The 26890-nt window shown below is 44.6% G+C and overlaps 1 protein-coding gene across 4 annotated transcripts; it reads left to right on the top strand.

The window, feature by feature from the left end:
* The first annotated feature begins 1372 nt into the window (after window positions 1–1372).
* On the top strand, window positions 1373–26037 carry LOC121296175 (SEC14-like protein 1). Of its 4 annotated transcripts, none has more exons than XM_041221448.1 (17): window positions 1373–2035; window positions 3262–3353; window positions 14004–14153; window positions 14486–14617; window positions 15135–15263; window positions 15690–15909; window positions 16304–16413; window positions 16914–17103; window positions 18397–18485; window positions 18589–18659; window positions 19069–19240; window positions 19771–19905; window positions 20307–20441; window positions 20724–20975; window positions 21577–21755; window positions 22069–22095; window positions 22980–26037. In XM_041221448.1, exons 2-17 carry the CDS (start codon window positions 3291–3293, stop codon window positions 23083–23085), a joined length of 2160 nt encoding a protein of 719 aa, XP_041077382.1. In that variant the 5' UTR covers window positions 1373–2035; window positions 3262–3290; the 3' UTR covers window positions 23086–26037. The 4 variants fall into 4 exon arrangements, with proteins under 4 accessions (XP_041077382.1, XP_041077381.1, XP_041077384.1 ...); XM_041221447.1 differs by having other exon boundaries at window positions 1374–2008; XM_041221449.1 differs by lacking the exon at window positions 1373–2035 and adding an exon at window positions 2990–3009.
* Window positions 26038–26890: the final 853 nt, after the last annotated feature.

The following is a 26890-nucleotide window of genomic DNA, read 5'->3' as shown; positions in this document are numbered from 1 at the left end:
TGCTAAGCAATCGGCCAGTTTGTCTTAAAACAGGTTGCATACTAGTGAGGTTATTAGATGGGGGGGATTTCCCCACCCCCTCATGCATAGCTGTTTTGGGCAAGAGACCTATTGCAGAGGGGTTCAGTTTGAGTGCTTTTTTAGATGTGTGAATTGATCATGCATACTGTGAGGTTTGAGTTGTGTCTAATTTGAATGCATTTTCAGTTTTAAATAAATTCTAGAGTTGCTTCTATAGCTGTCTTTCATTCTGTGAAATAATGGAGGTGGACCTCTGCTTTGCAACTGAACTGCATCCCATTCTAGCAAGAAATGGCAATGCAGCTGCACTGGTTCTGTATTAGAAACAGGAAGTGACGAGTACAATATGAAATGGCATGCAAGTAGTTTAAAATGTGTGATCAAGAACCACAGAGTTTGTATTGCACAGTGTTTAAGAAGTTTTTTCAGTACATGCATTAAAGGTTTGTAGATTCATCTGTTTCAAGACCAGGTGTGTGGTGTTTAAATTTAAACCAAAGCAGTTGCTTGGGCTGTTCTTGTTCAAAAGTATTTCCAGAAAGCATATCTAAGCCAGCCCTGTGAGAAGCTGCTGTACAGCTCCAGATTTAAAGGCCAGTGGAGCAGGACAGCCTCTGGTGGTTTCCAGTTTTCCATTTCAATTGGTGCTTCTGCAGGTGTGGCCCAGATAGCTGTTTGTTTTGCAGGGCAATGCTGCTGACTTCTTTAGCCCTGGTGCAGCCCTTCATTCCCCCCTATCAATGTGGCTGGGAATCCTGAAAGCTGCTTCTCCTTACCTTACAAGCATTGTCTGCTGCCTTTTTCTACATGTTTGAAAACAACTTATTTTACAACTGGCTTCAAAGGCCCCATCACCACCAATCTTGATCCCTAGATTAATTACTGCAGTATATGTCAGACTTTAATGTTGCTAGTGATATGAGCCGCTGCAGTTAGCTTCAGCCTGTAGGGCTGTTTCTTGAGTATGGTGATACAGGCATGCCTTGCACGAACACAAACCAGGCAGAGTTCCTTTCATCAGCTGGATTGGGAGAAGATTCTCTGCACAGCGCGGGACGTGGTGTACTCTAGGAAATGCAACAATAAACAATGCAACATTACATGCATGTGTGACTTGCACATAGAAACCTCCATAGATCTCTAGAGTTTGCTAACCTAGTAAGCCTGACTTGCAGACAACTAGCCGTGGTATTGTGGACACGTACGCTCTGTATCAGATCAGCAGCGCTCATAAACACGCTGAACTATATAACAAAGCCTATGCAGAAAATTTTAACCAACATGAACGCGCCCGCGCCGTCCTCGCCCCCTGCGGGAACGTGCGCGCTTCAGCGGTGTGACGTGGGCTCGTTTGGAGAGCGGAAGCGACTATTTATTTATTTATTTATTTATTTATTTAAAGCTAAAAAGAGGAGCGGAAGCCCGTGAGGATTGTTTTGAAAGTGTTTCTGTTTTGTAACCACGATTGCAATAAGAAAAAAGAAACTTACCTTCCCAGTACAACGCAAAGGCAAAGGGAGAGGGAGCACAGAACCGGAGAGAGCTGCTTATCAACATGACTGTTTTCCGATGAAGAAGCTGAGTTGATGGTGGTGGCGGGGTGATGAGTTGCGGAAAGGGGAACGGTCTTCAAGTCTGGGATCTCTGGCAGTGAATGCAATATTAATAATTAAAGATTGGGAAGCAGCTCGGCAATACAACAGCCAGAAGAAAGCGCGTTCAAAGGTGCGGGGCTTTAAAGAAAGCATCAGCGCATAGAGTCTACTGGGGAGGCACAAGCAAGTCCAAAAGAGCAGTACCGTGTGTCTGAAGCAAGTCCAAAAGAGCAGTACCGTGTGTCTGAAGCAAGTCCAAAAGAGCAGTACCGTGTGTCTGAAGCAAGTCCAAAAGAGCAGTACCGTGTGGGGCTTAATACCCTGATGAACAGGGTGGGAAGTGTACACCGTTTGGCATAGTAAGAAGTTTTCAGAACCTCACAACTAGGAAGGTGAGCTACGCCAAGTCAAGGCGAGAGGTTCGTGTGTGTGTGTGTGTGTGTGTGTGTTCACTGCTCTGTGGATTTTAATTAAAAAACAAACAAAACCCTACGAGCATCTCTGTCTGTAAATTCCCATTTAATAATATTGATTATTATTATTATTATTTATTTATTTATTTATTTATTTACTACATTTTAAAGATGGCATAGCTAGAAATATTTTACAACTTTAAGGACTTCGTTGACAGTCGATGGTCTCTTAAATGGGGCAAGATGATTAGACGTCTTGCCTACTCTGTAGATGATTATGGCGTTTTATGTGTATGCTATACATGTCCGTCCTGCATTTTTAAATGTAAATATTTTTTGCGTGCGTATGTATACTAAAAGTTAAAGTAATGTCAAATACGATACTTTGCCTTAATTTTACATTTAGATGTCTTTGTAACACTTCATTGCTTTTTAAAACTATCAAGCATGTAAAACGCGCTATCTGTGCATTGTCAACCCTTTTTACATTGTTTTATTATAGTACTGTTTTTAAATTTTAGCTTGTGTCGGACCTGCATATTATTTTCTATTGCTAGAGATTTGAAAAATGTAGAGTTCCTGTTGCATGTTGGCTGTGTTGGGAATGTGAACAATACTTTGTACCGGAGTGCCCGACGGGTTCATTACAGTCTGTCATCTCCTTCCTTGATTAAAACTAATATAGCAGACATGATTGTTTACAACACCAGATTAAATGAACGCTTATTAACCTGCGGTTCAACAGCTCATGACGGTTGTGTTTTCAGCCCAGTTGCCTATTCACGTAACTGGAATGTCTAAATACACTCAGCCAGAGATCAAACCCCGAGCCGTTCTGTGTTGATCAGTAACCAGTTTTTCAACATTGGCACAGCAAATTCCAGGAAAGCAGTGTCACAGTTTGTGAATGTCAGTCAAATGACTTAAACCCTTACAGACACATCCTGATGAGGGAGAAGAGAGATGCCATGTCTGACTGTGTGGGTAGACCTGGTTTCTGATCCATGCACAGATACAACGTTATAGAGGCTGGTGGTGTGTCCCCCCCCCCCCCCCCCCCCCCCCCCCCCCCCCCCCCAGTGTCACAGAGTTGTCAAATGGCCCACGACTCCCCTTCTGTGAATCTTGCTTTTGGAAGTTGCCTGTTTTCCTCTGTGTAAACATTCACATGTTGCAGCATTGTATTCCAGTTTCTCCTGGCAATCCTGATTGGTTTTGTGCTTGTGTTTCAGGACCCAGCCGGCCCCGAAGGAGTGTGATCATGGTGCAGAAGTACCAGTCGCCCGTTCGGGTGTACAAGCACCCTTTCGAGTTGGTCATGGCGGTGAGTTGTTTGGTTTTTTTTTTTTTTTTTTTTTCTCTGTGTTAATGGCCAGTCAGTCCTTCCTGGATCCACAGTTGCCACATTTCCTAAACAGTCTGTTTTTGAGTTGGTTGACATTCTTGAAAAATTGACTGAAAAGGACTGTGTAAGCTCACCAGAATGAACAGTGCAGTGTAAAAACAATGCTTACAAAAGGGTAGCATGGTCTGTGGCACAGATAATGTGGGTTGGCCAGCTTGCTTCCATCTCTATAGTGTTTAAACAGTGCTGTGGAATGATCTATACAAAACCCACCATAATTATTACTGTCAAGTGCTGTTTACCTCTTACAGGCTGCATTGCAAAAACACTTTAACTTGTGACCTGGCTTTGTGCTAATGACTTCAAGGCAGGGGGAGGATCTGTTATATCATATATATGTTATAGGTCCCTGATTACCCAGGGCCCTGGGCAAAATGCCCAATCGCTGTCTGTACAAGAGCACAGGCTGGGGATCGGTTTACAAATAATGTGTTTTACACCTATGTGCTGTTTGTTAATGTAGGTATCACTTTTCCCTTTTAGTTGTTGCAGTACAGTTCTGCTTTGTTACTTTTACTGTCTGACTTTAAACGTCAGATTGTGAAATTATGTGGGCTGTACCGTGATAGTTTACCACGCTGGTGACTATTGAATGATGAACCTCTTTCTTTAACTGCAGTCTGTCTGCTATCAGCATGGCAGTCTGAAAATTCTTCTTAAAATAGGTCAAGCACTTCTACCTATAAATAAGCAGTTGTCTCTTTCACAGCTGCCTCCGCACCAGGGGGCTGTTTTCAGAGCGGTCCGCACGCCCAGCTCTGATTAGGGCTGAGAGCAATGCAGAGTCTGCAGCAGATCCCCTCTAGAAATACATCCCTGGGTCTTATCATGCTGTCTTCAGAACTGGGGCCTGGATTCATCTGAGTATAAAACAGTCGCTGATTCTGATCAGCCACTTCTAACAGATCTTCTATTCCTGGGTTGGGGAATATTTCTCCAGTAGTGGGTGTACGTACTGCAGTGTGATTTATTCTCCCGATTGTTTCTGTAAGGCAATCCTGCTGAATACCCTCTTTATTCATGTTGAATGCCAGGTACCTTGCGTGACTCTCCAGGGCTCAGGTGTGTTCTGTTATTGTACAGGACACTCCTTTATGTACTCTCTTCTTTTCAAGCCTCCAGGTGTGAGAAGGGTGTTGACTCAAAGCAACTTCTAAAACTAAATCACAAACAATATATTTAGTTTTGGTTCCAACAATATTCCCAATGCAGCAGTGGATCTCTGCAACACTGCAGCCTTTGTTAAAACTCGCTCCCCTTTGTTGCTACCTCTTGTTTTGCTTTTCAACTCTTTTTAAAAGAAGCAGGTTCACTGTCTGTCTGCTGCACAATGCAATATCCCTGATTGTATTTCCAGGGTGAGGTGGTCAGTGGGCACAGGCACTGGTTCAGCCTTGCCAGCCTGGGTCTGATGAGCAGCTGGCTGCACAGCTGTCACTAAACGATCCCCCAGTGCATTCCTGAGGTGCGGGGCTGCGGCTGCTCTGTGCAGTGGAGCTCTGAAACATGCTGCATCATTAGTTTAGGTCAGCCCAGCAAGTGCTTGAATTAAGATCATGCTGTATCTCAGGGGCAGCACTGAACTGGACCTGCCCTCAGTATGGAGGCACAATGAAATACAGTGGTGTGTTTTCTGGCCCCTGCCAGTAGTGAACACTGGGCAGCCCACGACCACACCCTGCAGGAATGTTTTTGAAGCACAGACACAAACCTGCCGGCACATTTCAAAAGTGTTTGTGACAGTGTGGGAGAAGGTTTGTCCAAGACTACAGGCTACAACATGCACTTCCATGTAGCGTTTGGTCATTGAGCCCCTCGGTGCCATAAGAGGAGAATGAGAGAGTGCAGTACAAGTGGAAGCTGCTGAAAAGAGAAGGTGTTTTAAACAGAGCGCAATGAGCAGAGCATGAGGGAAGCAGAACTTCCTTCAGAACACACAGGCATCTCTGACGGCTTACTCTCTGGGTTCCGTCTGCCGCAGGTAATTCCCACCCATCTGATTGCTGTCCACTGCTACACCTAACCTGTATTAGTGAGAATCTGGCCCCTTTCCCATAGCACTGCACTGAACAGATCTCAGGACACTCCCTCGTTATGTTCCTATTTTCCATCTGGCTGAAATAACAGGAAAGTCCTTTGTAATGTGATGGTAATACTTTTGGCATTACGTGTGTGTGTGTGAAATGACATTTACAAATTAAGTTGAATATTGTCTTTAAAAAAAAAAAAAAAGTAAAATATATTTAGATGGGATGTTTTACAAAGCTGCAGCTCCTAGAAATGTCCAGGCAATTTATTTGACTTTTTTACTTTAAAAGAAATGCTTGCAATTGAGCAACTCCACAGAATCTGTTTCAGCTTTGTTTTATGCATTCTGGCAGCAGTATTAACTAGGTACTCACCACAACATTGCAGAAGGGAAGCTGAAGTTTACACCCTCTGGCATAGAGACTGAGCTGCTCATTCTGTATTGGGTATTTATTACTGGTGACCGAGAATCTTGTAACATTGTGGAAATAGGAACTCTCTTTTGGGTTTGTGCAGATTTGGGTAGGTTTATTCAAAGGGTGAATTAATTGCTGTATAGACTCAATTGTAACCTACCTACAGTATCAATAAAAACATATTATATTGTACTGAAAAATGAATATTGGTAATCCATTATCCTCAGTAATTATTGCTTTTGAAGGTCCAGGTTACAAAATCTGCAGAAAGATTCTGTGTTTTAACTGGGCTTGTGCAATTGCCAGGCTGATAACAGGCTGGTTTCAGAAGGATAACCTCTAAATGAGGCTTGGTGTGCATTCTCTGCTTTCTCAAGACATGCCCCTTTTCCTGTTTTTTTTTTTTTATCTCCTCTTTTCACGCTGTCACATGCTGCAGTTGTGACCTTACTCTGTACCACACAGCTTTTCATTGAGTCGATGTTTGTAATCTGCATTTGGGCAAGGCAAGTTAGCAAGGGCGTGTGATTATTAGGATGAGAGGGACTCTGGAATGCACTAATACAAGAAAGTTTAGAACCTGTATTTCAAGTGATGCCATAACTGAGATCACTGGCCACTTTGCACTGCTGCCTTGTCACAAGCTGGGGAACGCCTGTGTAAATGCAGCATTCTGCATGCAATCCTGAATGACTTTATAATCGTCCTACAGTAGAGGCCAGAGGTCTGTTTATTCAGGCATTTGGAATGTCTTGTAGAAAGAAACTGGTTGAAAGTACTGTTGTTGATCTCTGTTTGCTGTCAAGTCTGCACCTGCCTTGTTTCTGAGGGGTTTTGTACAGTCCCGGCGGCTTGCTGTGTATTTTTTGCCATGTTCTGTGTTTGTTATACAGCAAGTCTCTTTACATTATTGCCCACAGGATCTGCAACTAAACACCTTTGCTTCAAAACATCGACTCCTCATTAAAGCTGCGGTGCTAATAGGTATCCCTGGAAGGCTCAGGCTGTGTTTTCTTGGCATTGAGATAGATATGCTAGAGTAAGGGCTACACTTTATTTGATCTACAGTGACACAAAGGCAGAGGCAGGCTCTCAACAGTATCCCTAGTTTTTAATGACTGGTACAGCTGTGTCCTGAAAAACTTTTCATCAAATTTGTTATGAGCAGTCTGAATCAAGTTGTGACCTTCCTTTGCAGCAGCTACAGTACAATACCATTGTGCTTTTATTGAGATTCTTTACAGGGAGTTGATCTTTCTGTGTTTTCACACCTGCTGCTACAGCCCTGGGGTTAAAATGCAAGGTGTTTGTACGGCAACATGGCTGCTGTTAAAAACATGTGGAACCACCAGGCAATAGACAGCTGCTTATTGAGACGAAGGGTGGCTGTGTGGAGCAGCTTAGCTAACCAAACAGTCCTCAGCCACAGCAGTTTTCCAAAATGCAAACGCACACTTTATTGCCTTAATGATGCCTTTCCAGCTCTGACTGATGCACTGCAGACCTGCAGTTTCTAAAATCATTACTACACTCTGCAAACGCCTCCTGCTTTAATTGCTTATTTTTATACCTTGCTTGTATACATTACTGTCATCGAGCCTCTTTCAGCGTCACTGTAACTCAGTTTAGCATTTTTGAGGATTAAGATGTTGCTCAATGTAGTTGTGTGCGTAGACTCTGAATCATCACCACTCGCTGCGCTTCTAAACAGCCATTTAATTGATGTTTTGGAGCAGTGTGAGTTACAGATGTTGAGGTGATCTGCACACCACACCCGCTTGACAGCTCTATTGAGGAAAATGGAGCCGGCGTTCTATAGCACCTTTTAATACACACAGAATCTCAAAGCACTTTGCAGGGGTGCAACGCTGCAGTGCCAGCACACCACTTTTAAAAGACAGCCATGCCCATCATATTGCTGGTAATGGGCGTTTTGTGCGCACGCAAAGTAGATTGTTTGGTTTGAGTTGTTTTGTTCAGATAGGGTGACATTCACATCGGCGTCTGTGTACATAGACACTGGGCCACACAGGTCCCTGTCAACACAAGGAGCAGTGGTTATGTAAGGAAGCTTGTGGTACAAACACTGGGGTGATCCTGGTAATCTGCTTCTGATGGTAGTGACTTGCTTTAAATCAACAGTGAATTTAAAATGTGTTTATACAAGGTTAAGCTTAATCACCTAAAAAAAACTTTTTTCAACTACTTTTTCTAGGAAATGCAATGTAGGGGCAACACTGGGTAATTTTCTTTGGTTTCGTGTTTCCTGTTTTTGTCAAAGTGTCTGAGAGTGCTGGCTGCTGACACTTCTCAGCTGGAATGCTGACTTGATATCTCGGCAAAGGGCCAGCTTTCCCCGGCTCCGTCGGACCCCGAGAAGCAGTATTTCCAGAGGTGGCTCTGCACAGTTAAGAGTTGAGGATTGCTGTGTTCAGTGATGGTGCTCAGCGGGTTGCTGGACTGGTTCCTATAGCGGATATCTTCTCAGAGCAGTGACTCAAGCAGTGATCCTGTAAGCCACCCTACCTATCTCAATCCTTCCATTGGGAGATTACTTTGTCTATTGTCTCCTGTAAACTCACTTCATCAACAGCCATTCCCCTTTTTTAATGTACATTTAATTTATAATAATTTTAAAATAGATGCATACTCCATTATATAGCCTAATCAGATTGTGTCCTTTCCGAATCTCTGAACAAGGCCACTGGATGCCTTCATGTAAATTTAGGGGCGTGCTTCATGGTAATCCAAAGCCCTTGAAACCTTCTCAGAGTCGGTCCTGTTTGCACACAATTTGCACTTAGGGTTTGCATGTCCTTTGCTTAACTTGTTTCCCTGCCTGCAGGGAAGACCCTTCTGTCAGCTGAGCGTTTGATGGCTTCTTTCCCAGCTAATGACGAGGACGTGTCAGCTGGTTCACAGTTTTATCAGAGATTCTCAGACTTAGGCAATCATTACAGCAGCTTCAATTTAAGCACAAGAACTGACCTTAGTAGAGCTGTTTTGATTCTGTAGCCATAGATACTGTAAAGTTTTTCTAAGAGTATCCATGACTACATAACTTGGCTTCTCTTCTCGTTTTTGAGAAGGTAGGACATATTTCAACTGTGGTCTGGCTTCTATCCCGATGAGAAAAACAAACCTTACAAATTTGGTCTTATTAAAATGAAGTAAACTAATGTAATGTTTGAAACCCTGTTTTTTTGAAAGACGCAGTGTATGGCATCACAGTGGGGCTGTCCTGTAAATGGATTTGCTGTGGTACCCCACAGTCTACTGGCAGCCCCGTTCCCAGGACTGCGTGACTTTGTTAAATGAGTATCCTTTCCTGTTGTGCTTCGATATAGCTGCTGTGCTGCTGCTCCAGCAGTAACAGTGCCCCAGTGATAACCCCTCCTTGTTTGGATAGCAGCGAGGAGGGCTTTTATTGTGCTGTAACTTTCCTTTCCATTGGGGCCACAGTGCCGTTTCAGCGCTGCGTTTCCTGAAGTTGGCACGTTTCACACCACAGCGCTTCGCTGTGCAGAAACGTCGAGCTGCACTGTCAGCGTTTGGAAACTAAGCACTCCCCTGCAGGCTTGTTTTCAGAGCCCCTGTCGATACATTCTTGGTAAAGCAACAGCGACACCAATGAAGATAAACGTGCAAATCGCTTTGCATTAACCCAAAGTGTTTATCCTGTTCCTAGAATATTAGTGCAGCACTGTGGTAGTGCTTGTTTCAGGAGTGATTTGTATAGAAGACCTGTAGAAGTACAATAAGAACTCAACTATATGGTATTTTAAGCCACTGCCAAGCCAAAATAATTAGCATGGAAGTGCTAGTGATGTCTGGTTTAACGTCTGTTATCTGAAATGAAATGCTGCTGTAATTGTTTGTTTCTCTCTCTTTGAGCTCATTTTGGATACTTTTTAAAGGGGCAGACTGCAGCAGTTTTTACTGAGGGACTTATCCTGTACCTTTTGTCTTATTTAATGGGGAAGTGAGGTCCTAACATTTGGCGTTCTTAATGCTGGTGTCTGCATTTTCTTATTTTTTTTTTTGCAAATAGACATTATTAACAGCTGTGCTGGCCAGGTCTGTGTGGGGGTTGCTAGGTACCGTGCACTCAGAAGATTAATAAAACATTTAGGATTTCAACAGGCACAGCTGTATTCTCCACAGCCTCTCCCACCTCCCTGTTTACAGTATGTTTCAGTAGAACAGTGCAGTATTCCTGTTATTTCTTGCATAGCAAATAGCCAATTCTGACCTGTATTATATCATGTAATCTGCTTCTCATCAGTTTGGGTGTTTGTTTTAATTCCAGTTGTACTGGGCATGTGGATATGGCAGAGTCCCTACACATTGTTATTGTCGTTGTTACACTCTGGTTAACTGTTTTCTCAAAGAATAGTCAAACTTCCTTCCCCCCCAGAACTTGTCAAATCGGGTTTTTCGAAAGCTTCCAAGGCTTGCAATAAAACCAGTTGAGATTGAATAAGGGGGCCCTAGTGCCAAGTCAAGGGCAAGAAACCGCAGCAGCAGAAAGCCGTTCTTTGAGAAGCCGTGTAGATAGATCGACATTTCTACTATTTTGTTTTTATTTGTATATTCAGTAGATGCTCCCCTAGTCATGTTTTTTTTTTTAATTATTTTTCCATGTTCCAAACCCATTAAACAACTTGGCTGTAGATTCCACACGCGATTGCAGTTACTGTTCTAAGGGCCCACATTTTCATTGGAGCATTTTATAATGCAAATGCACTGGTAATGGGCAGATTCGCCATTGACCCAGATATAGTGTGCAGTCAGCCCTCTGTGCTTTTACAAGGTTTGTGAATAATGCTGGAGATTAGGACTCGCTATGTCCGGATCTTGATACTCATTACTTGGTACCTTGGTTCTTGTATTCTCCACTAAAGCAGTCCTCATAACCACCCACTATGCCACGCCACTTTTAAGCAAAGCATTGTGTTTTGCTGAATGAATGTGTTTTTTTTAATGTTTTCTCTTTATATTTCAATTGAATTGAGAACCTAGTCGTTGCCGATGGCAGCTGGCACACAAGCCTGTGCATTGCGTGGATGAAGTGCGTGACAGCAACACTGACTTAGCGGTAACACTGTGACCTGGCTGTGAAACCCAATGCCTTTGGAAAGGAAATAAATGATTAAAAGCATTTCTGCTGGGAACCTTCCCTCAGGCTCCTGGAACTGGTTTTATATCAACAGCGCAGGAATGTATTGGATTCCTAGGTTAAAGAAACGGCTGTACTTTGTGTATTCCTAATCTTTTAAAATGAGCGATGCAAGTCCTGATTGCATTGCATTCCATTCAAAGTGACCTTGTTGTTCTGTTGTGGAATTCCTTTAGAACTAGAGCTGCACTCTTATTGGTCAGCCTGTTGGGGTGCTGTCCTTTCACCTGCAAGGGTACGTCGTGGAACAGATTAATTTGACATCATGTAATTTGTATTAAGCACAGCTGAGGATAGGTAACTGTCTCAGCATCTGGTGCAGGCTCTGCCACACACAGTGACACACACACCCAGAGAAAGACACACACACAGAGAGAGAGACCCTCTCTCTCACACACACACACACACACACACACACACAGAAGTCTACCCATGATGCATAGACCCAGAAGTCTATGTATCATTGAGGCTTGCAGTCAGGGAAGAAACTCATTGCAGCAATTACTGTTACTGTTGTAGGAGATGCTTTTTTTTATGTGAACGGTCTGACCCTCACATGACTGATATTAAAGGATGATGACACTCAGAATCTCTGCTGTGTCCTGTAATACATAAAAGCTACTTCTCCCTGTCTGAGGTGAAAGGCAGTCACGGTTGGCAAGCAGGTCCTTCAGTATACATTACTGGCATTTCAAAAGTAATGCCTGGACTAATCTGGAGAACATGGCAGCAGTGCCCTGTGTTCACAAGAACTGCTGTCTGACGGCCTGTCTGTGTTGGGGTGGGATATTGGAAAGCATTTATGTGTTTTCGAATCCCTTCTAGGACAGCGGTTTTCAACCCTGCTCCTCGGGGACCCTTGTCTGCTGGTTTTCATTCCAGCTGAGCTCTCAATTACTTAACCAAGCCCTTAATTGAAACACACATTAGCTTAATTAGAACTTTTTTTATTTATTCCTAAAAAGTTGCAGATTTTAGTTATTTATAACATTTTAGTTAAGCTGAAATCTCCAACTGTTTAAAAAGGCCTAATTAAGCTAATTATCAGATCAATTAAGAGCTTGGTTAAGTAATTGAGAGCTCAGTTGGAATGACAACCAGAAGACGCAGGGGTACCCGAGGAGCAGAGTTGAAAACCGCTGTCCTTGAGTAATGGGCAGTAATGTAATCCTGTATGTTTCTCATTACACTTCTCGATCACGACAGGAAAGACCTGTATACTTATTACTGTCTGCCTCTTGATGATTTAACTGCAAAATAAAATGCCTGATCCTATCGAATGATTAGTGCTGTGCCTCGATTAAACGGCAAATCTTTGTGTTTAATCCCCTGGTATTTCTGACCTTGCTGCACACTAATCTTCCCTGCTGTAATTACCAGGCAGGAGAGGAGCGTGGCTGCTGCTGTCAGTCTGGCTCGGCGCTAAATCAAGTGATGTGTGTTAAAACTATTAGCAGGCTAATGCCTCGGATTTGGTTACAGTGAGAAGGACTTCTCTGGTTATTGAGCTGGGTAGGGATTAAGGGAAATGTGTGAGTGTGTACAGTGTTCTGGTTAACTTACTCCCCCTTGCCTCCAGTGTCCAATGGTGACAAAGGGCAGGTTATTTAAGTGCTCCACAGCGGACCCTGGAGCAGCAGATTGAAACCCAGGCTTTGTGGGGGCAGGGACTTCAGAAAAGGAATCTTCAATGTATGAAAGTTTTACCGAGCAAGCCTTTCACTGTTTTTGCATGCGAACGGTACCGTACATAGAATTTTTAACCGAGAGGATGACCTGTCTGTTGATTGCATCACTCCCACCCCCCAGCTATGCTGGTTAACATTCATTAATATTTCACAACTGTACTGTGCTGTCAAAACAGCTGTCTCTAGTTTTGAATATTGGGTACAATGAATGCAATTCTGGTTTGCCTTTGGCAATTCAGTGCACTTTAGTGATGAAGCGTGATCCCTTAGCGCAGCACTGTGTGCATCATTGGGACCCGGCTGATCTCCCACCTGCGTCATGTGGAGGGGAGGCTGGGCCATGCTGGGTCACCTGGGCTTCCTTACCCTGGAGGGTTGTGTTTGCTGGTTGGTGGCTGTTAAAGCTGCCCCTTTTCAGGATTGAATGTGATTTATTAACCCACTATTAAGTGGTTGACATATCCCGGTCTCTTGTGTATTAAAGTCCAGTGAGTTGCTTAAATGGATGTTGAACAAATAATTTTAGTATTTTAAATGTGCCATTCAAAGAAGTGTTTTTTTTCAGTGCTTTCCTAATTGTACTCTGCTGCCCGTTGGAAGACGTGTGATCCCAGGATCCGTCATGTAATTCCTCGCTGATCTATTACTGATCACAGAACATCCCATTTAACAAGGAGCTGTCTGCGAGGAGACAAAAGTGTGTGTGTTTTCTCTGTGGCCAGAGGTCAAGCTCACTCACAGGAAAGTGGTTTACCGTGCGCTGCAAAACCAGGATTTTTTTCAAAAGCTTTCCTAAGATAAACCCTCTGGGACAAAGATCTTGTTTCCAGTGGTGATCTTCAAGAGGGGGAAAACAAAAACAAGCACAGTGCAGAAAAACAAAAGCATCATTTAAAGTAAAAACAAAGCTGTAAACATTGACAACCTTTATACCATATAACAATAGCTAGGTAGAAGCCTAGTTCATGAGTAACTTTGTGGAAGTGTTGTTGAACAGCTTGCCAGCAGTGAGGTACTGTTAGGCGACATTGGAATCCTAAACTAGGGAAAGGTGGTCAGGGCTTTGAATCCCAAGCTGGGGGATGGTCAGGGCTTTGAATCCCAAGCTGGGGAGGGAAGGTGGTCAGGGCTTTGAATCCTGGCTGTGCAGAGGAGGAGTTGAGTGTTGCCCCACTGTCTGTAAAAACAAACTCCTCCTGTAGCGAAAGCGCTTGGCTTTAAAATGATGCCAGACTGACGTCCTCTCTCCCTGTTACAGGCGTATGAAAGAAGATTCCCCACCTGCCCTCTGATCCCCATGTTCGTGGACAGCGACACTGTGAGCGAGTTCAAGAGCGAGGACGGGGCCGTGCACGTGATAGAGAGGCGGTGCAAGCTGGACGTGGACGCGCCCAGGCTGCTAAAGAGGGTACCACCTCCTTCCCTTTCCAAACCAATCCCTACACAACAGGACTGCATTTCCAGGCCAAAGACCAGGCTGTGTGACATTTTATAAGATGAGATCGATTGATTTTCCCAGATGTTGTTCTTAACAATACACTGGCCATGCCTATATTAACCTAAGCTTAAATAAATCTCTGGAGAAGGAAAAAGGTTATACAGCCTGTTACTTTAGCAGTCAATCCAGCATGCATGGTTGTGTTTCTGATTTACTTTTGGGGATTTCTTAAAGGAGGTGTGTCTGGTGGATGTGGGGAGCAAGTTTCATGTGTGTGTGTGTGTGTTTTTTTTTTTCCCCAGATTGCTGGGGTGGACTATGTGTACTTTATCCAGAAGAACTCCTTGAACAGAAGGGAGCGGACCCTGCAGATAGAGGCCCGCAATGAAACCTTCTCCAGCAGAGTCATCATCAACGAGTTCTGTTGTTACACTGTGAGCTGAAACTTCTCCAGCCATTTTACTGCAATACAGGCTTGGATAGTCAGCCTGCCCTTCCATATCCAAGCACCTTGTTCACTTCAGACTGAACTGCTAGCAAACCCCTAATATAGGACTCAGCATCACACTTTAGAAAGATGCTTTTGACCCACACCCAGCTTAAAGGAGACTGTGAATGATTTATTAGCACTCCCTGCAAACTTACTTTGCTAGCAGGAGGAATGTGTTCAGTGTTCGTTTAGTCTGAAATCAAGGTATTTGCACATGATACATTTCTTTTTCTCTATTTTATACAAAAACATTGTTTGAGTCGTTGCCTACTGGGCAGCAAGAGAAATGGATCCCTGCATGCTAGAAGTATTTTTAATGACAGGTGCCCTGCTGTTTGAGTTCCTCTCTGCTATCTAGATTCATATAGATGTGTGCAGTGGTGTGCTGAATTGTATAGAAAGGTATTTTGTGTGGGTCTCTCTGAATGCGAGTACAGTATGTGTTGTGATGATATTGGCAGGTTCACCCGGAGAATGAAGACTGGACTTGTTTTGAGCAGTCTGCAAGTCTGGATATCAAATCTTTCTTTGGCTTTGAAAGCACTGTGGAAAAGATTGCGATGAAGCAATATGCCGGCAGTATTAAAAAGGTACATCCAGAGGGGCGAGGAGGGAGGAGGAGGGATGTGTTCATGTCATAGAGTGTTAGTTAATGGGGGCTGACAAAGTTTAGCAAAAACATTTATTATTTATTAGCTTTTCAGCTATTGGTTTGACTAGGCTTTTGTTCAACCACCCAGATTCCTAATTTTAAGAGCTCCTTTAGAGTGCTGTATCCTAGTTTTGGAACCTGTTGAACAGGCCGCAGGGTTTACAAGCAAATGCAACTCCATATGGTTTCAAGACTCCCATTGCACAGTACTTTGGTCCGTTCTTGGTTTTACTGTAAGACATACCCGAGCTTGTTAGCTATGCACTGGGGCTAATCAGGCACATATTAAAACCTGGAATGGGTGAAACTGCTATGCAATTGGAGTCTTATCTCCACCCCTCTTCCATTGCCTCTTCAATTCTAGGGCAAAGAGATCATTGAGTATTACCTGAAGGAACTGGAAGATGAGGGTGTCGCCTTCATACCCCGCTGGAGTCCTGCTGTAGCTCCCCCTGCCCAGCCAGAGCGTCCAGTCTCTGCAGCCATCTCCATCCCTGCTGCCTGCGCCAAGGAGAGCCACGGCAGCAAGGAGGCCCTTGGGGCCCCTGGGAGTCCGGCAGAGCCCCTTGCCGGCACTCCTGATGGTACCGATCCCTCCTCACATCTACTCACAATCTTCCCGCAAATAAAACACCACGGGACACATTTATCAAGAGACTCCAGGGACAGAAAACATGCGTTCAGTCATTGGATCAATCCCAATAAAAACCAGAACAATTACAGCAAATGAACTACTCTGAGATTGCATGAAATATATCGCTGGACACAAAGCAGCCATGGAGCCTTGATTATTGTATTTCAGTTAGTGCAAATTCATTATCTTAGTCGGCTGCCATCCCAAGCCCTGTGGTATGTTTTATATGTAAAGGTATTAAGGGAATGCTTTCTTAGATTTCCATGACTGAGCAAAACTGGTTCCTGCACTTCACTTACTGTAAATGTGACGGCTGTGTGTTTTTTTTTTTTCTTTCTTCCCAGACAAACTGGATGCAGATTACATCAAGCGCTATCTAGGAGATCTGATGCCTCTGCAGGAAAGCTGCCTGATTCGACTGCGGCAGTGGCTGCAGGAGACACATAAGGGCAAGGTACTCTGACCGAGACCCCCCTCAGACCCGCATCCCCACACAGCCCCCTCAGCCCTGCCTGGTTTCGGAGGCTGCATGCATTGCATTGCTGGATACACACACCTCCTGTATTGATCTGTTGGGGCTGTAGGTCGTGGGCCCATCTGGTGTTCTGATGATTATCTGCTTCATGCGTTGGTATTAGATAATGCGCACAATAGTTGCTGAAAAAATTTTAAAAAGTTCTGTAATACTTAACACTTTCAATGGAGAAAGGACCCCTTGCAGAATACATTTCCTGGCTAACATTTACAGTAAGCTGTTGGGTATACTAATAATTGCTGTCACTAGCATCCACATATAACAAAAAATAAAAATACAAATTCATGCACACAGCTGTTTTAAATGGCATCTTCTTTACAGCCTCATATGAGGACGTGCCTTTTTGTCTCTTGCTAAAATTCTGAATGATTCATGTCTCTGAACAGATGAATCTCTGTTTTATTCCTGTTCGTTTCCAGATTCCGAAGGACGAGCACATCCTGCGCTTTCTGCGCTCTCGTGACTTCAACATGGACAAGGCAAGGGAGAGCCTGTGCCAGTCCCTGACCTGGAGGAAGCAGCACCAGGTGGACTACCTGCTGGAGACGTGGAGCTCCCCGCAGGTGCTGCAAGACTACTACACTGGGGGCTGGCACCACCACGACAAGGGTAAGGGCTCCTTGAGACGCAGCTGCCACCCCTGGGGTTTAGTAAACAGGTGTCCCACCTGAGCAGTATCAGGAATCGCTGCGTTCTGGAAGTGGCTGCAGCTGATCTTGTCAGGACAGAGCAGTGTTATAGTACAGGGATGGAAATAAGACTCCTGTTTCGTAGCAGTTTCACCCATTCAGGGTTTTAATACAAGCTTGATTTAGCTGCAGTGTATATAGGTAACACGCACCGGTGTCCCTACCAGTAAAACCAGGAATGGATCAAGTTGCTGTGCAATGGGAGTCCTATTTCCATCCCTGTAGTGCTTTATTAGCTCAGATTGATGTAATTGAGATTCGTGAATGACAGGATGCACTCTGTGTTTGATGGCAACAGCACCTCCTACTGTATTATATAGCTGGGGCATTGCTACATGATTGTTATGGTACGCCACTGTCACAAATTGAGCGGGTCCAATAGATTTGATGCAGTCTGGCATCAGTATGAAACTTGAATTTATTGCATGTCCATGAGCATTTCGCATGCTCCAATTCTGATTTAGCGATAGACCAGTACTGCATTCCTCCTTCGCTGGGTGACACACAGCTGCAATTTACCCTTGCTGTGTTTATGAACCGTGTAAAATCTCTTGTGAGGGTGTGATTGCGACTCTGTGTGAAACAGCTCTGTATTCAGTGTCTGGGAGCATATCTTGTGATTCCCTTACAAATTAGCCAAGTTGCTGAAGGGGTCCTGTAAGGGTGTTGCCTCTGGGATCAGTGTCTCCTTTCATTCCACGGTTCTAATGTTCACTTCCTTTCACTAGCACAGTAGCAGGGCATGCTAGGGCATGCTACATTCTGGAGAAAAGCATGTATAATCCCTGAGGGACAGTACGTTGCGGCATGAACTGGTTAACTAGTGGGCTGTCTCTGAGACCTGCGGTGCTTGAGATTATGCTGCAGTTTGGTTAGATTCACATTCACCTGCAGTTATCTGTATTGTGTGTCATTATTGACTAGATCACAGTAAGACCCCACATGAGTTCTCAATATTAAAGACCTATTTAGCATCATAAGTCCTGACCAGTCTGGGCTGCAATCGCTGGTAATTTTCCCAGTGTTGCCTCTTGCTGACCAAGCAATCTTCTAACTGAAATGACTGCATGTGATTATCAAGCTGCTGCTGATCTGTGGAGGGTCCCCTGACTCTCTCACATTCGTGTGAGTCCTCTGTTGCTGAAAGCCATTATGTGCTGCTGTGGTTATTGTATGAGAGGGTAATCCCGAGTCCTCCCTGTGTTTCTCTCAGATGGTCGCCCTCTCTATGTGCTCCGTCTGGGACAGATGGATACCAAGGGACTAGTCCGGGCACTTGGGGAGGAGTCTCTGCTTCGACATGTGAGTGGAACAGAGCAGCTGCTTGCTTTACCTGCTTTGAGTTCTTTACTCCTGCACACTGAACTATGGAGAGGTGGGAATGCTCAATCTCTCTTTAATGCAGGTCCTGTCAATCAATGAAGAAGGGCTGAGACGATGCGAGGAAAATACAAAAGTCTTCGGACGACCAATAAGGTGCGTAGAAGATCTTTGCTAACGCCTGCCATTATTTGGGGCACTAATAGAAGGAATTAACTTGTTTTATTTATTTATTTATTTTTATTGAGAGTGAAGTGTAATCTCTGAGTTGAATTGGAAAGTGCAAATACTTTACTTCACTTAACCCTTTTTTTTAAATGTACAATTCATTGGAACTGATCAGAATATCTCCTTGTGTTTGTGTGAACTCTGTGGAGTCATAACTTCACAAAAAAAAACTTGAATGCATTATAAAATAGATGCATAGATAGTAACCTTAATATGGTACAATTGTGCACACAGTGACTGAACAGCCTATAAATACTAGAAGAGATGAATCTTGTTGCACCAAACCGTTGAATCGTGCAGGGGTTTGACCCCAGACCCTGTCTGTCTGTTTCCTCAGCTCCTGGACCTGCCTTGTGGACCTGGAAGGCCTTAATATGAGGCACCTGTGGCGGCCGGGAGTGAAGGCGCTGCTGCGGATCATCGAGGTGGTGGAAGCAAACTACCCCGAGACCCTGGGGCTCCTCCTCATTCTCCGAGCACCGAGGGTCTTCCCTGTCCTCTGGACTCTGGTGAGTCTGCAGCAGTCTTTTATTGTCCCCAAAGTGCAACAGCAGCTTTCCTTGTTTCTCTTCATAATTGAATCAGAGCAGCTGTGCATTGAAAACACTGATTCTGCTACTAACTGTTATTAGTGTAAGAGATGAGATCAGGAGCTGTGTGTCCTTGTGTGAGCCAAATAAGGGCAACATTTATTTTGTTTACTAATTGCTACCATCATACTACAGGGATGCAAATACAACTCCTATTGCATAGCAGTTCCCCCATTCCAGGTTTTAATATGAGCTTGATTCACTACAGTGTCTTGTTAAACCAGGAATGGATCAAACTGCTATGCAGTGGGAGTCTTGGCTCCATCCCTGTAGTAGTTTTTAGCAACCTCTTCTTTGTATAGTGTTTTGACCACCAGATGAAGCTGAAATCTTTTTTAGATGCGGTTTGTTTTTTTGGGAGGTTGTTAACTGGATCATTCATGTGAATTTCCTGAGGGAGAGATCTGCTGGTCTCTGCTAAAAGCCATACCGGGTCTGTCACTTTACAGGTCAGTCCGTTCATCAATGAAAACACTCGCAAGAAGTTCCTCATCTACGCGGGAAATGACTACCAGGGTCCGGGAGGGCTGGTCGATTACATTGACAAAGAGGTCATTCCTGACTTCCTGGGAGGAGAATGTGTGGTAAGCCAGTGTCTTGTGAAATTAAAAGGTAGACCAGAAATAGTATTGTTATATTCTGGTGCCATCTGCTGTCCTATATAAGCACTGCAGACACACTTGGAACCTAAACATGATCATGCAGAAGGGGAGTTGACTCCATACTGAGGAATCAGTGCTGGGCAGTGATCTGGAAATTACCTTGAAAGTGTGACCAGGGAGCTAATGGACTATCCAAAATACAGTTTAGCACAAAGGATTTTCTAACATCTGCAGGACTAATGCTGAGCTGCTGGGTTTGCCTACTGCAGATGGGTTCAGATTTGCAGTAATGCAGGTAGGTACGTGAGCACAGAGATTAAGCAGGGATATGTACAGGCAGGTTGGCGCACATGTTTCAGTGTCAGCTGTGTGAATCGTTCCAGTGTGAAGTTCCAGAAGGGGGCGTGGTTCCCAAGGCTCTGTACCGGACAGCTGAGGAGCTGGAGACAGAAGATATCCGCCTCTGGACCGACACCATCTACCACTCCGGCAGTGTTTTCAAGGGGTCTCCACACGAGGTATGTGAGGAGAACTCCGGCAGGGGGTCGAATCATTGCTGTCGTTGGTGCTGCAGTGCAGTGAATTTGAAAACCTTGTTACCTAATTTAGATTTCATTGGTTAAGGCAGTGATCTTCCTTCCAGACTGTCCTAATCACGATTTACTACTGAAGGGGAATCTGATGCAGGGGTTTGACTATTGGTGATCCGCAGAATCGGGTGGGGGGAGGGGGGTTCCATTAGGGAATGTTCAATCTTGTTTTTTGCTAGAGTAGCAAGTCTCATCCATACATTTTTGCAGCTGCTGATAGAAATCATTGACGCCTCCTCTGTGATCACCTGGGATTTCGATGTGTGCAAAGGAGACATCGTGTTTAACATCTTTCACTCAAAGAGGGCCCCCCAGCCTCCCAAGAAGGACACACTGGGTGCCCACAGTATCACCTCCCCAGGGGGCAACAACGTGCAGCTCATAGACAAGTCCTGGCAGCTGGGGCTCGACTACAGCATGGTGGAGTCGCCTCTGATCTGTAAGGAGGGGGAGAGCGTGCAGGTAAGGGACTGCGTTTCCAGTGTCTCTGGGGAATGCTGCAGTAAAAAAGTCATGGGAGCTGATGGGTGACTGTGACAGGGTCTTCCTCGAGTCACGCGTGTGGGTCGCCGCTGTTCAAGCATACAGAGAGATTGAGGTCGGTGTTGAAACGCCGGCACAGGCGCGCAGGATTTATTAACAAAAACAGAAAGTGAAAGTAAAATAAAGGCGGTCATGTGACGTTACCAGCGATGGTAACGCACAGAGGACAAATACAGTAAACCGTACAAAAAGTGCAAAATAAAACACAATACCCCAAACTATAACTCAAAAGGTGCCGTGAAAACGGCAGGCCTTGCAGCAGCCCCGATCACAGCGATCGCCATGCTTTTATCTTGACGCTCTGCTGAGACACGCCCACCTGCCTGCTGGAACAGCTGATTGCTTTCAGCTGCTGCTCCACGCAGACGGGTAATCGTCCCCAGCGGAGCGCCACAGCAGCTAAACAATTAAATCAATTGTAACAATTAACACAAAAACATACAATAAACTACATATTTCACTGTGCAAGGCTTACGCTTTGCCACAGTGACTAACTGAGAATCGGTCTTCCACCCCGCAGGGCTCCCACGTGACCAGGTGGCCTGGCTTCTACATCCTGCAGTGGAAGTTCCACAACATGCCTGCCTGCGCCACCACCAGCCTGCCCCGTGTGGACGACGTGCTGGCCACGCTGCAGGTCTCGTCGCACAAGTGCAAAGTCATGTACTATACAGAGGTGCTGGGCTCTGAAGACTTCCGGTGAGTCCTGCTTGGATGTATAGTTCACAGTAGAAGAAATGGATGCAACCTTTTGTATAAAAAACATTGAGGTTTTCACTTGCATAGGGTGTGCTGATGAAGCTTAAATGTTATAGTTGTAATCATAAGATTTGAAGGAGGCAGAGCTCTTTGTTCTGCATTCCATAGCTATGTGATGAATAGAAGTAAGTTTATGCAACACATTAGTGTAAAAAAGAGAACTGTTAAGACTGTTCAATATGCCCATCAGCTAACCGCTGCTTTCAGCAACAACTTTCAAATCAATTTATCTTCTTTTTTCCCTCCTGTAAAGAAATGCTTGCTACGATGTTGAGAGTTTGTAAGTGTTTTTGTTTAATTGGTGTGGTTCAGACTAGGTATTCTAGGCTTGGGGTGTAAGGCTTGGTTAATGCTGCTGCAGATTCAGTTTCCCTGCCAGACTACTTTGTCTTTTCTACTCTTGGAGCAGACAAAATAAACTCTTACGTTGTTCAGGCTGGCCCAAACCAAATCCATAGACATGTACAGATTGGCATTGACCATTTTACTTGTTAAAGTGCCTCGTGAAGAGTTTTCTTGTTTGTCTGGCCTGTTGAGTCCTTTGCCTGGAGAGAACGCTGCTCTGTTTTCAGTGCTTAGTTTCCTGTGCTTCACTACAAAAGATACTCTGTTTCGCTGCTCGGCCTTTCTGTTTTTGGACTGTTTCATGCTTTGGGTCTGTAGAATGGGGTTTACATTCCCCACCAATTGGGGTCCTCCAGGTTTCCTGACCTCGCATGACTAACGGGAGATTGTACAGATACTGGGACAGGTTCTACTGCACACAGGCTCCCACACAAACGGGGCTCCGCAGAGGCTCCCACACAAACGGGGCTCCGCAGAGGCTCCCACACAAACGGGGCTCCGCAGAGGCTCCCACACAAACGGGGCTCCGCAGAGGCTCCCACACAAACGGGGCTCCGCAGAGGCTCCCACACAAACGGGGCTCCGCAGAGGCTCCCACACAAACCGGGCTGCATACGACATGCCGCGCTGAAAGAAGTTAGCCTGATATTGCTCAACACTTAATACAACTATCTCAACCCCTGCACACGAATCCTGAAAAACAAATAGCAGTAAATAAAAACAAGTGTCACTATCTGTTTGGAATGTGTCTACAATGAGAGTTGGGGTTCATCCCCCACCTCCTTCAGATTGGGTCTCTCTTTTTCTTTTTTCTTTCAGGGGCTCCATGACCAGTCTGGAGTCCAGCCACAGTGGCTTCTCCCAGCTCAGTGCAGCCACCACCTCTTCCAGCCAGTCTCACTGCAGCTCCATGATTTCCAGGTAGTGCTGCCACCACCTCCTCCAGCCAGTCTCACTGCAGCTCCATGATTTCCAGGTAGTGCTGCCACCACCTCCTCCAGCCAGTCTCACTGCAGCTCCATGATTTCCAGGTAGTGCTGCCACCACCTCCTCCAGCCAGTCTCACTGCAGCTCCATGATTTCCAGGTAGTGCTGCCACCACCTCCTCCAGCCAGTCTCACTGCAGCTCCATGATTTCCAGGTAGTGCTGCCACCACCTCCTCCAGCCAGTCCCACTGCAGCTCCATGATTTCCAGGTAGTGCTGCCACCACCTCCTCCAGCCAGTCTCACTGCAGCTCCATGATTTCCAGGTAGTGCTGCCACCACCTCCTCCAGCCAGTCCCACTGCAGCTCCATGATTTCCAGGTAGTGCTGCCACCACCGCCTCCATCCAGTCCCACTGCAGCTCCATGATTTCCAGGTAGTGCAGCCACCACCGCCTCCAGCCAGTCCCACTGCAGCTCCATGATTTCCAGGCAGTGCCGCCTCTCCTCACCCACCAGCCTGTGCAGAGCCAGAGGAGGATCCATCCACACAGAACCACAGATGAGCCTTCAAACTCCAGAATGACACTCTTTGATGAAACAGATGGGAGCTGGTACATTGAAAGCTGATCGCTGGACAGTTGGCTGCCTTAGTAACGCAGCCACATCAACAAGGGAGTCTAGGTCAAGCTGTGTGGGGTGGGGGGGCAAGCGGGGAGAGCCAATTAAATAGCCAAATTTCTGTCCAGAGCAATAAGTCATTTCTAGGCGTTATAGAAGAGTAAGGAGGTTGTTTGCTTCCTTTACATTTTGGGTGCTAATTGAAATAATTTAAACAGGTTTTTAGGAATTCAATGAGTGTGTGGTGAGCAAAAATATTTCAGTCTTTTAGGAAACTCATTAATGTTAGAACGCCTTTTCTATGAGTAATATACGCTCTTGCCTGGCTAAATTCAGTTGGTAACTTTTTGCTTACCAGCAACGGCATGGAATGGCATAGTGTAAAATATCTCTTATTGATGTTGTCTAGTTTCTATTAATTTTATGATCTAACTCTAGTGCTGTTAGTCTACAAATTTACTTACTTTAGTACAAATTAAGCTGTACCCAAATGGATCCCTATAGTAACATGTGAAGTTACATGAAATTAGCAATGTATTTTTTATTTGTATGTTTAGCAGGAGATTTAAGACATGTGATAGGTCCCTTGCCTCTTATGTTACAGAGCTTACTGCCAGAAGAGCAGGCAGGGCCTACACTTAATCAAGTGTAATGAGCTGAATCCATTCCCGTTCACTAGAAGGTGTTGCAGTGTGGGGGAGAAATAAGGACTTGCCATTGGTTACGGGACAATGAAATTGGCAAGATTTGTGTTACCCAACAGAGGCTCTGCTCGTTCAAATATAGAGCAAATAGATACATGCTCCGTTTTCAGCATTCAGACACTGTGAAACCTTTTTGATTTGCTCTTGTCCTGTGAAGAGATGATTGAGCTCATTTTAAACGGGACCAGAGCACAGCCCTGCTTTGAGAAGGGTGAGGACCAGATTCCTAGCTGGCTGGCCAGAGGGTTAGATGTTACAACAGCAGGATTCCTTTTCTAACCGTGCTTTTTTAACAATGTAAATTAATCTAGTTTGAAGTGGATATTTTGTAATTTATAGACCATTTGCAATAATTCAATTTTTCTGTAAAGTGTAACTCCACGCTTCAGGAGAAGCACCATTGCAGTGATTTGTGTTCTGTGGAACCCAGTTCATTAAATAAGCATTGTGTAGATTATCAGAGAAACCTCTAACAGTGGGTACTCCCTTCTCCTGCTCTGTCGTCTAGTTTTGCTGTTAGTAAATCTGGCAGATAATTGTGCACTGGTGTATCACTCATACATGAAGCACATAAACAGCACTAGACTAGCCTGGTACTCGCTCAGTTCAGACAGGGCTTGGGAAATGATGTTTTCTAATAATGACTTCATGAATGTTTTTGTTATCTCCAGTCCTTTATTTGGTGGCTTGTGCTTGTTTAGTCTGTCTCTGTGACCTAAAGGTGGGTGCATTGGGGTGCTATGCAGGGGCTGCTCAATCAGTGCCCTGTAATAAAGAATACAGTGCACAACTGTTATTCCATGTCTCAGTGAGTGTGCATCTTGATACAGTGCACAGCTGTTATTCCATGTCTCAGTGAGTGTGCATCTTGATGCAGTGCACAGCTGTTATTCCATGTCTCAGTGAGTGTGCATCTTGATACAGTGCACAGCTGTTATTCCATGTCTCAGTGAGTGTGTATCTTGATGCAGTGCACAGCTGTTATTCCATGTCTCAGTGAGTGTGCATCTTGATGCAGTGCACAGCTGTTATTCCATGTCTCAGTGAGTGTGCATCTTGATACAGTGCACAGCTGTTATTCCATGTCTCAGTGAGTGTGCATCTTGATGCAGTGCACAGCTGTTATTCCATGTCTCAGTGAGTGTGCATCTTGATACAGTGCACAGCTGTTATTCCATGTCTCAGTGAGTGTGCATCTTGATGCAGTGCACAACTGTTATTCCATGTCTCAGTGAGTGTGCATCTTGATACAGTGCACAGCTGTTATTCCATGTCTCAGTGAGTGTGCATCTTGATGCAGTGCACAGCTGTTATTCCATGTCTCAGTGAGTGTGCATCTTGATACAGTGCACAGCTGTTATTCCATGTCTCAGTGAGTGTGTATCTTGATACAGTGCACAGCTGTTATTCCATGTTTCTGTTCCTGATGCCAATTTCTCCCAGTGCTCTGGGATGCATTCTCCCCAAATCGCATTCAACCTGAGGGCCTCTGTGTGTGTCTGCTTTTCAGAACTGTCTTGCTTGTGTTGCTCTGTTGCATATCGACATCTCCTTAGGATTTATTAATATATTCATACTTTTGAATTTAATGTACACAAGTAGCCTTTAAATATTTGTAAAACTATTAAACTTGAATTCTAAAAAATAACGTGTGCTGTGCGGTGGTGTGTGTGAGGTTTTTTTTTTTTTTTTTTAAATATAAAGTTGCTCAACATTCAAAACTAAAATCCTTCTGTGTAGTCAAATAATGGCTGCGATCCCCTGGACTGTGCTGAAGTTGCCTTTCCCTGACTAGACCAGTAGCACTTGTCCCATTCTGTTGATCTGAGATGTTAGTTCACATACTGGACTGGATGACAGGAATGGATTTCTGTGTCCCCTAGAGCGTGCTGTTTTGTTGAAGACCCGTTAAATATCACTTCTAGTTGTCATGTTCTGTTAAGCCCAGCGGGTGGCAGTCTTGTATCAGTGGGTAACTAAAATGCAGTAACTATATGTATAATAGAAAGTGGTGCATTATCAATTGTTATTGATGCTAGCAGTGATTTGAGGGCTTCATCAGCAACCTAGGCTATAAAACTACTGTAGGAATACAAAGGCGTGATCTATGGGTAATTCAGTGAAGGTTACATTTCACAAGTGATTTGCATTGTATCAGTTTCTCTTTGAAATTCCATTTTATTTTGACAGCACTAGTTCCTGATTACGCTGTAAATAAAGGTTAATAAAACAAAAACAAAGCCTAGCTTGAAGCACTGCGACTGCACCAGTCGATCATTGCATTGCCTTGACACTGACCTGCTAGAAATGCTACCTGATGTCCTTTAATGAAACAAGCAGCCCTCAGATTAATGCTGAGCTTGTTGTCCAGCTGGCATGTTCACTTGGTGTAAATCCTCCAGGCTGATTAATGTGAGTAATAAGAGCTAACTAGGGCAGGTCCCTGTACTGGATTCCCTGCAAGGTGTTTCTGAGGATGGA

Source organism: Polyodon spathula, chromosome 21 (assembly GCF_017654505.1).
Source record: "Polyodon spathula isolate WHYD16114869_AA chromosome 21, ASM1765450v1, whole genome shotgun sequence".
In the NCBI taxonomy this organism is placed as follows: Eukaryota; Metazoa; Chordata; class Actinopteri; order Acipenseriformes; family Polyodontidae; genus Polyodon; species Polyodon spathula.
Note: the sequence above shows the minus strand (reverse complement) of the source record. Positions and strands in the feature narration are given on the sequence as shown.

Bases quoted from the DNA above. Each gene is read 5' to 3' on its own strand.
- LOC121296175 (XM_041221448.1), top strand. From the start codon at position 3,291: ATGGTGCAGAAGTACCAGTCGCCCGTTCGGGTGTACAAGCACCCTTTC. The intron at 19,906-20,306 runs GTAAGCCAGTGT...GAATCGTTCCAG, and splicing joins TCCTGGGAGGAGAATGTGTG to TGTGAAGTTCCAGAAGGGGG. The intron at 22,096-22,979 runs GTAAGTGTTTTT...TTTTTCTTTCAG, and splicing joins TGCTACGATGTTGAGAGTTT to GGGCTCCATGACCAGTCTGG.